Here is a 10,070-nt window from a genome sequence, read left to right as displayed (position 1 = left end):
CAACGGCTATGGTCCCCTTTCATATAAGGAAGGGTGCTTTGTAATCGGTTTTCAGAAAATAATGTCATGGGGATTGCTGGCAGGAAATCCTTTTATTTTATTTACACTGAGACAAAACAATTCCTTCCCTCCTACGCTTTCAGTGTGTGTAAAGGCAAAAGGCCTCCCTTTAGGAATGAAAGCAAATGCTTAAAAAAAACCCCAGTATTTAAATGTTTTGCTGCGACAGAGTTTGTAACAGCTAAGGAAAGTGTTTTGGAATAAAACTGTGGGCAATATTATGAAATTATGCTTTTAAGAGGAATAAAGGAAAAAGGTCGAAAGTACCCATCACTCACCGCACACAGTCCTTTGTATTCATATGAGGTTCAAGCAAGAGATTTTTTTCTTGAGCAGTCTGAAATTTGGAGAATTGCCATCTTTTAGACCACACCGCCGTCTTCCAACTACAGTAAATAGTTGGTTCTTCTTTTTCATGTAGATGTCATTTTTGTATCACCAGGGAGAGAGATTTCTAAGTCACCAGTTGCTGTGCTTCTGAAGCCTTTTCTAAATTCTTTGCAACGCAACATGGCTTAGACAGGCAGAAGTGGGTGGATAAGCGTGACAGCCTGCATCCACCACTCACTTCCAAGGTTTCAGTGCAATATGCATCTCGCGCGTACCAAGGCACCTGTCACAGCTCTTAAGCCCTTTGAGTCAAAGGCATTAGCCGGTGCCAGAACACTGGAGCTTCCACCAGCAGGGAGAAAGATTTTTAAATAAACAACAAAACAAAAAAAAACAAACCCCAAGGGTATATCTGGACAACCCCTTTTTTGCTAATTAAATGTTGAAATAGGATTAATGCACATGGATCATTATTATCTGAAGAGACTGCCATGGAAAAGAAAGGTCTGTGTTTATTTATGCATGCCACCATAGGGGCAAAAACCCTTTAAGCACCAATATTGGACTGGAGATCCAACTAGAGTTACCAGCTCCACTTGAACGTTACTGAAACCTTGACCCAACAGAGCTCTGAAACCATGAGCTCTGAAATTTGAATCACCATTAATTTTGGCTAGCAGTCAGTATTTCGCATACTGTTGAAGTAAGTTCTACCTGGGAGCACTGATTTGAAGTCAGAGAATGACCAGTGGTTTGTACTGAACCATACCAAAGATGACAGGCCCCTGCACCTCAGAAATGTGCCCAAGATGAAGTTCTTGATGCGATACAACTTCTGCTATTACTTCTCCTTCTTTGTTTTCTCCTTGCTTGGTGTTTTGCAATAACGTTTTCAAAGCTTCATTTTTCCCATGAAGAGAAAGAAAAGAGTATGATCACCAGATCTTTAAACTGTGGGCAGCTAGGATTTTTTTATTTGCCCCAGATACAGGGCAAACTGTAATTGCCCTTAAAAAGTTTGGGTAGCATTCACTGCCACAAATGTAAATATTTAAGCTGAGAAACTAATCAGGAAAGTTTCTTGGAGTAATCTCAAATGCAAAATACATATGATTATAGAAAACAAAGCCAAAGAAGTTATATTAATGATCCATCTTTCTTAATTCTTGATTTCAATACAGTACAAGTGACTAGCATTACATTTCATCAATGTTATGTTTTTAAACTCTCTTCTAGGTGCTTGCTTAAGCAACAAGGCTTCTTTAAGAAGCACCACTTGGTAAAGAGTCTTCCGGCAGACAAGAGCAATTACAATGCCATAGGTAACTATTACTGCTGCCCACGTTGCCCCATTCTACAGTGGTATTTCATTTTTACCCGTGTAAAATCTCCCACTTCCATGACATTGAGCATTGAGTACTAAGTTTTTGGCAAAAGGTAATTATTGAAGCTATTTGTTATGTATACAAAGTGTGTCCCTTTTCAAGACAAAATATTTCAACGACTAAATAATACTCTAACTAATTATGCTTAACGTGCACATACACTAATTTAAAATGTTTCTAAAGGAGACTACAGTATGTTGGAGAGATTGAAATCCCAGAAGCAAAACAGCATCAGTATGAACTGATGTTCTGGACCCAACTTGTAAATCTCACTCATGCGGTCAGTCACACACAGCTTTCAGAAAGCATTTAAAATATAAGACACGATCAAGTGATTTAAAACATCTTACAGGTTTTATAAAAACATTACTATACATTACAAAAAGTCTTTTATCAATTAAAACTTACAAAACAGTTAAAATGTGTAATATTCTTTGAAAGAAAGATTATCTATATTTCCATATGTACAGGTAACAGTTTATATCAAAACTTGATCAAATAGAAGACAATTCATAACTTCCACACCTATCTAATTAGAAGTACGTACACTGTCAAAAATATGAATGTGTTTAGAAATTACTGTTCTTGTCTATAAAAATAGAAAAGAGAGATAACGTAAGTACCTCACCTGAAGGCTCAAAAATTTCCAAACATAGCAAGACTCAGAACACAGCAGGTTTACAATGGTAATCTAAAAACATCGATTAAAACATTGTAAAATGAGAGAAAATATCCTTCTATTTTTCGAGTATTCCAGCTCAGAAGAATGATGATGTAAATTAACAGGGAAGCAGAAAAAGAAGACTGAGTGGAAAAATACCCCTGAGATAAGGCAGAAACATTATTATTTTTTCCCCACTTGCTTGTTTCTTTGGCTTTTTTGTTACTTTCAAGCTACCACATCAGTTTGAAAGGAAATTTGTCCTGTCGTAGGTTTTCACAGTTACATCATCACCAGACAGGAAATTATTCTGACACAATACAAGTGATAAAAACCCAATAGCGTAAGTTGCTCTTTTTCTTCAGATTCTTCCCATTTCTGACCCCATCCCTCTATTTTTTCTTTTTAACCATTTTTTTAATTCTAAAATTAGGTTGTTAAGAGGATAGAATAGCCACCTGTATATTTTTTCTAATTACTATTTCCCGTATCTTCCTTTTTTTCTTGAGAGTTTTTTATAGAAAAGTTCTTCAAAAGCCATGCTTGCATCTTCCACTTCATTTTCCAAGTCTCTATCGTGCACAAAGCCTATATTAAAAACAAGAAATTAATGCAGAATGGAAAACCCCAAAACCTTTTCCTCTTAGCAGTATGACAAGCTATGTCACTGCTATTTTATTTGTCAGCGATATACCTTCATATGTGTATAATCATGTTTAGTAAGTATTGGGCTTAATATGACAATGTGCTTAAGAGCTCTGCTAAGAAGCAGAGACTGCTAAGCCACTTGCTGCACTAGTAATTAATTTTTACACTGAAAATCTGTTTCTGTTGTTACCGCTTTGGACTTCAAGAAGTATGTCTCTCCTTTCTCAAGGTTCAGTTTCAGCAGACAACACATTTGCTTATTGACTTCAAAGATGTCCCCAGGCAGTCTTATTAACTCTATCTTTCTTGGAATAGGAAGGTGTAACACAAACGGTTACCACAATCAAATATTCTAAAATAGAGCTACTTTAATGCTTTACATACAGTGCAATTTGCAAGCCTGATCACTTCATTGCTGCCTTTTTATGCAATTGTTGCAATCCCACCACCTAAATATGTGCTTAAACCTAACGATACAGGTAGGCACAACGAAGTCTTAAACGTGTCCTCAGAGGTCTGTGATGCAATAGACTGCATCAATATACGTTACTTTTGGTGTGAAACCAAGTGAAATGGAAGTGAAAACAAAAGAAAACCAACCGCATATAACATTTTTCCGCAGAACACTTAAAAGCAAGCTAAGGATTAGTTTTGTTAGGAAGCTGGTTCCCAAGAACGTGGATCCACACTGCTCATAAACACACTGCTGCAGCAGAGCTAAGAAACAACACTATCTTATTGGTGAAGATGAGAATAGCTTCTCTTCCCTCCCCCCTGCCCAAGTTTCTATCCTGAAGACTGTACTTGAACCATAGCTACATGTGCACCTGCGTGTGCAGATTTTATGCAGGCTGGGATCCACTGAGGGCCTGGGGAGAAGCAGTGCTCTATTCTGGCCACCCTGTAACTAGCTGCGAGGCTCACACTCTGTTTTAAAGAGCCACTGAGGAAAGACTGGTTAACTCCTGCTTTCCAGAGTGCTCCTAACTTGTTGCCTTGAGGGTAAGTGAATAATCCACAACACTGCTGACTTGGAAACTAAATGGATGCTAAGAGACCGTTACAGAACAGTGTCCTCCAGGGGGCACAGAAACCTGTGTAATTTAAAAACGTACCTTCTTTTATCCTATGAGACTCCATTTTCTTCAGCCACTCGTGAGCCTCACCAATGGTGGTAACCAGTTTGCTGGCATGTTTGGTTATTATTTCTTCAGCTGAAATGGAGCACAATTAACATTCTGTAAGAACACTAGCTGAGGGATGGGCAGCAGCTAAAAGCCAAGCACAAAACAAAAGTTACACAGAGTTGTATGATGATGCTGCGAAGCCAGAGGTCTCAGTCACCAATGACCTCACGTGCAGTCAAATTCACTGTTGGAGATGAAGATGCTGTATGTATTACTCCCCATTCCAATCAATGTTACTAGCACTATGAGAGGAGAAGCTCCCCATCCTTGTGCTGTCCCTTTTAAGGTATACCTGAAACTCCTGAAAATACTCTGGTTTATCTATCTTTTGGGTATTAAAGTTCCTGGCTTTCATCATCCTTCTGAAATTATACAAGTCAAAGTAAAACATGGACTTGAGATGTTGCAACCCTTGCTTAACTGCACCGTTAAAGACTTGAAAAACGCGTGCTACAAAGTGAGGGAAAAGTAATCTCAAAGACAAGTAATTTCTGTAAATATATTTTCACTGAGTGGAAGAATAAGGTAACATCCATCAAGCAATTGTCATAACAAACTCAACTATTACCTAATTAAGCCTACCACATCTATCATGTTCATCACTATCATGGTTCATTGAGCAGAAAGCCAACTAAACAAATAAGCAAAACTTCACAGACTTCATCCATATGTAAAAGCTTTCCACTAGGAATAAAGATATAGCTTACACATGAAGACCACAACCTAACATTTAGTTACAAATTTAACGTATTTCACTGATCAGAGCTGATGAACGTATCAAATATTACAGTTTTTCATTACTGTCAGACATCACAGGCAAAGTGACAACTTGACAGGGTTGGTGGATTTCTACAGCTAGAGCCAGTAACAATGTTTTGATTTAAGATGTCGCTTTCCCACAGCAAGTACCCCAAACAATTTTGCTCCTAGGCCACTCATTCAGTGATTCAATTTTGCTTGCAAAAATCAGCATAGAATGATGCTTTAAGCATACAAGGGAGGAAAAAAAATCAAATATCAAAATATGTATCTCTTAAGTACCATAATTCACTGGACTTTATAATACCAGGGTTGCCTTTGAGTGCCTGACACCCCACGGATTTGTAGTTAAGTATCCACTTTTGTCCAGCCCTAGCAAAATTACAAGTTCAAGGGCAAACTAGTCAGAGATATCCTTAACCAAAGTCTCCAAGTACACCTAGCATGCTACCCCTGCATATCCAAATTACTATGGCTGGCAGAACTAAATAAGCAGGAAACAGTAGAAAAACTAGTAAAGATTATCTGGTCTAATGTAACAGGTGGCTGTAAGACACAGCACATCTGATCATGTAGTTAAAACTCACGACTATTCACTTTACCTCTACTATCTGATGCATTACTTTGTGTTTGGAAGAGGTGAATTATTTTCAACGGTCTCACTTCTTTTCCTCAGCCACCTGAAATACCTGGCAATACCCTTCTCTTGACCACATTAAGATTTTCAAATGGAGCTTTGTCAGGTCTAGAAGTTTGGCCACAAATGACATATTAAATTGTTTGAAAGAAAACTGGAAAGGTTCTACCTTTAGCCCAGGCTTTTCTCTCATAGATTTCCTCTACTGCATCTGAAATCTTCTTAATATTCTCTTTGATTTTTCTCTGGCATAAGTTGTAACCTTCTTTATATGCTAAATGGTCTCGGGTGCAAGTCTTTTCTGTAATAGCCTCCACTGCTTCCAGTCCATCATATATTACTGGATCTATCTTTCTTCTGAAAAAGTCGGCGTAGTGTTTGTAGGCAGCATTATTATTTCTGTGTTCATCTGTGTTTCTATGCTCTACGTAAGCCTCACTGGCTGCAGAAACTGCATTTCCTTCTGCATGCAACTTTTCTTCCCCACTGATCTCTGTTGGCGTCACAGCTTCAGATGTGTCTGCCTCCATGCTTTCTGACCGGCTGAAATAGTTCTCAGAGCTCTGGATAAATCTGACTCCACAGAGGTCACACTGGGTTTGGTCAATATCTGCTTTTTTGAAGATCTCTGATAAAAATTCCTCTCCTTCCATTGCAACAGGCTCAGCTTTGGAGCAGGCCTTCCTTTTCCACTTCATGCATAAAGAGACGAAATGGAAGACACGACGCAGATGGCGTTGAGCAGATGCTTTCTGCTCCTGCTTCTGCTGCTTGCTGAGGGCAATGACTTCCAGGGGATCCTTTTGGTCCTCTAAGCAATGAACCCTTTCAAGTTCCTTTTCTAGCTCATCACTGTATTCTGTCCCATCCAAAGAGGTCATAAACCTGTCAAGGTTTATGGGTTCATAGAGGATGCCCCGTATGGGTGGATGCCCCTGAGTGTACGCAGAGTCCCACCTCCATCGGCAGTCAACCAAGTGCTCTGCATCTCGCTCTGTCAGCAGCTCTTGCAGGCTTGCAGCGATTTCTCTTACATGTGTAGCATCGCTCACTTGTTCCACAACCCTTAGCAACCTTTCAGGCACTACGGAGGGAGAGTCTTTTCTCATTGATTTCAGCATGGCCTTGATTTCAGGAAAGTGGTGGCATAAGAGGGATCTGTATCTAGAATTCTGCACCTGGTCAGCATTCAGTAACATCACTAAGCACAGCACTACAGTCCGCTCAGCCTCCCCTGAAGTTAAGCAATCAGGATCCTCGAAAGCATCCAGAAGGACATTGAACTTTCCATGAACTCCACACAAAACTTCTGTTAGATAACAGAGATGGAATCGGAAATTCCGTACAGCTACATACGCGTCCTTTGGTCTATACTCCTGGATAATAGAAAATGTGTCTTTAAGTTCTTTGTTATGGTCCTTGCTTCTGAACAAAAACTCCCAGTAATGAATGAGAGCAATGTAACTCTTTGGAAAGCAGAGAGTAATGTTCTTGGAGAGACGCATCAGGACAGCACAACAGAGAATATACTGGAATTCCAACAACATCACTGTATTTCCTATGCTTGGAATCAGGTATCTTGTGCATTTCTTGACCAGGACATTCATAAAACGGAAAAAAAACCTTTTACAATTTTCTGGGTTCTTATGAACATAGAATTGCTCAAGGGAATTTTCAAGAAGTCGAATGAAGCACAAATGCGTTCTCCCTGCGTTTTCGGCATTTTTGTCAGGTAGCAACATACCATGTCTGCCCTCTATTCCTTTGGCCTTTCCTCCTTGGCCTTTACTCTTTGGGGAGTTTTTTGCCTTTGACAAAGCAAAGTTTAGCTCTTTGTTATAATCCTCCTCTTCCTTATAAAGAAGTTTCTCAAATTCTTCAGGATATCCTGAAGATAAGATGAAAACTTGCATGGCACTTAGCCACAAGTCAGTTGATTCTCTTCTGGCTGCAGTGTCTTCATTTTTAAACTTAAATGTGATGTACTCCTTCAACACTGCTCTACAGGGTTTGGAAATAATGTTACTGAACTGCAGTATTTCTTTGCATGCCTTTGGGTTCTCAGACAGTATTCTCAAATGAAAATGATTAGGAAAAAACAGTTCTAGGAGGGCTTTACATGATGCATATTTGTCAGCAGTCAAAATGTCATCAAAGGTTTTGCACTGATTCAGTAGCTCTTTAGGGAAAGCGCGTGCGGCTTCCAACAGCAGTCCATTTACTGCCACCAGATGCATTTTACACTGAAACATTGTCTTTGCTTCATGGCGCAACAAGGGCTTATGGTAATCCTCACAGGTTTTATCTTCACAGTTCAAGCCAACAATGAACTTCTTACAAATATCAGGGTAATGCTTTTTCAGTAACTCATGGGTGATAGAGCACAACCTGCTTAACAAGTGCTGCTTCAAAGCTGATTTTACCTCCTCTGTGCTCACTGAGAAATCACCTTTCGTCTTCCTCTCTTTTAGACTTGGCTTGTCTGACAAAAACTTGAGAATGGGTTCAGCTTCATTTTGAGATACCTGGCAACTGTCACCTGTTGGGACAATCCCAAAATAGGCAAAGCATGACTTCACCATATCTTTCTCTGCGTTGGTAGCTGCTTTCTTCAGACCCCTAACCAGGCTCAGAAGAGCCATTAAGCCGTGCATTGCCATAAAAAGGATGTTCTGGCTAGGAGCGCTGCAGCGAGATAATGCAAAGAGAGCTTCAATTGCACCAGCAGAATGATTCAGAGACAGGAACTGACAGTATGCACTGCTCAGCTTTGTGAAGTCTCCCTTCAGAGCTCCCTGCAAAAACACAGCCTCAGCAATGCCAGACTTCTGCTCAGTTTGTTCACAAAGTTCGAGGGCTTCTCTTAGGATGACCTCCAAGTCCACCAGGTCTGATTCTGAACAGCGAGTCACACCGGCACGAGCTGCAGCAAGCAAACACGACGCACGAAACTCTTTTATAGCTGTGAGGTTGGCTGCTTCCAGAGCAAACCCATGTTGTTTCATTAACTTTGCAGCTTCTTCCTCTCGACCTTCCCTTTTCAGTAAGTCTGCTGCTTGGTGCAAGCATCCACGAGACTTCAGAAACTCAAGCTGATCCTCTACATCAAGTTTTGAGAGGACTCGCATCATTTCCTCAGTTCTGTTCACACTCAGGTACTTTGCGGCTGCTTCCAAATACAATTGATTTGCGGTACATGAGAGTTTGGAAACCATTTGTGCTTTTGCATTTAACATCTCTTCATACCTGAAATAACAGATACATCAATTTACTACCGTAGATGACTAACCTAGACAAAAAAAACACAGCATTTTTAAAAAGCCCCTAAAACATTAAACAAATAGCTGCTCGTAGAAGCCCTTCCTTCAAAAAAGGGCCAACTATTTCAAGCGATATGTCTGTCATGTGAAAAACAATCACAACATCTTAAAAGATCTACAGAAAGAATTTAGCTACAACATAAGGCTCTCTGTAGCAACATCATTTAAACTTCTGGTACAAACAAAATCACAAAGTTTACAGCACTAATAAGTCTTTCTCCATGCTGTCAAATCACTGTACAAATTATTTTAATCACATTTCGCCAGTGGTAATCTTCTGCTTATTAAAGCAAACCTCAGTATAGAATGGTTGTTTACATGAAGAGAAGCCAGAATGAAATAAATGCAATTTTCAATGAATTCTCCACAGGCCGATATAGACAATATTCTGTAAAATTTACATAAACCAGTCAGATTAGAGAACTCTTTCACTTCTGTCATTGTACCTACATATATTTTGCTGCTTATTGAGTGCCTGAGCAAAGTACTTGGTTGCATCTTTCAAAAAAATGCACTTTAAAATACTCAGTTATTAATTATTATTGGCTGCTGTGAAATTATTGAGCTATCCCCTAAACCAGTCTTGCAGAAGTATTCTCCCCTGCATGCTGAGAATGACTAATTTTTTCCTGATGAGTGAGTAAATTGTCATTAGCCTTTCATTATCATCTTTTTCACGATAAAGGTGGGAGTGCAGATTTTTGTACCTATGCTGATGAATTTGCATGAATGATTTGGGGAGGCTGATTAAAAAAAAAAAAATCCGTAGTTGGTAAGGTGACTTTAATGCTTGAACTTTTTGATCAAACTATCTCTACATATTAAACAAGCTTTAATCTTTCAAAAAACAGCTGCCATTATTAAAGGTACGTCACAAAGGATTTCAGTGAAGGTGTGTAAACGCAGGTGTTGCTAGAATTCTAACTGGTATATATATCAAGTCATCAATCAATTCAGGTGTAATGAAAGCGGTGGCCAATAAATGAACTGCTTATGCAAGAATGTGCTCATGAAGTCACAGGGATGGTGCCAGATGCAAAGTTCTGTCAAAAAGATAGTAATAAAACCAGTCTATCAAGCACA

At 39.3% G+C, this 10,070-nt stretch overlaps 1 protein-coding gene across 1 annotated transcript in view; it reads right to left on the bottom strand.

Annotated features, from left to right (window-relative positions):
• Positions 1–2,110: 2,110 nt before the first annotated feature.
• TRANK1 (tetratricopeptide repeat and ankyrin repeat containing 1) overlaps positions 2,111–10,070 on the bottom strand; it is a 53,399-nt gene continuing 45,439 nt past the window's right edge. Inside the window, exons 22-24 of the mRNA XM_054191772.1 lie at positions 5,837–8,913; positions 4,200–4,298; positions 2,111–3,024 (exon numbers count right to left, since the gene is read on the bottom strand). Coding sequence (XP_054047747.1) covers positions 2,915–3,024; positions 4,200–4,298; positions 5,837–8,913 — 3,286 coding nt within the window. The 3' untranslated portion in view covers positions 2,111–2,914. The remainder of the gene's footprint in view (positions 3,025–4,199; positions 4,299–5,836; positions 8,914–10,070) is intronic.

This window comes from Rissa tridactyla, chromosome 2 (genome assembly GCF_028500815.1).
Source record: "Rissa tridactyla isolate bRisTri1 chromosome 2, bRisTri1.patW.cur.20221130, whole genome shotgun sequence".
Lineage (NCBI taxonomy): Eukaryota > Metazoa > Chordata > Aves > Charadriiformes > Laridae > Rissa > Rissa tridactyla.
Note: the sequence above shows the minus strand (reverse complement) of the source record. Positions and strands in the feature narration are given on the sequence as shown.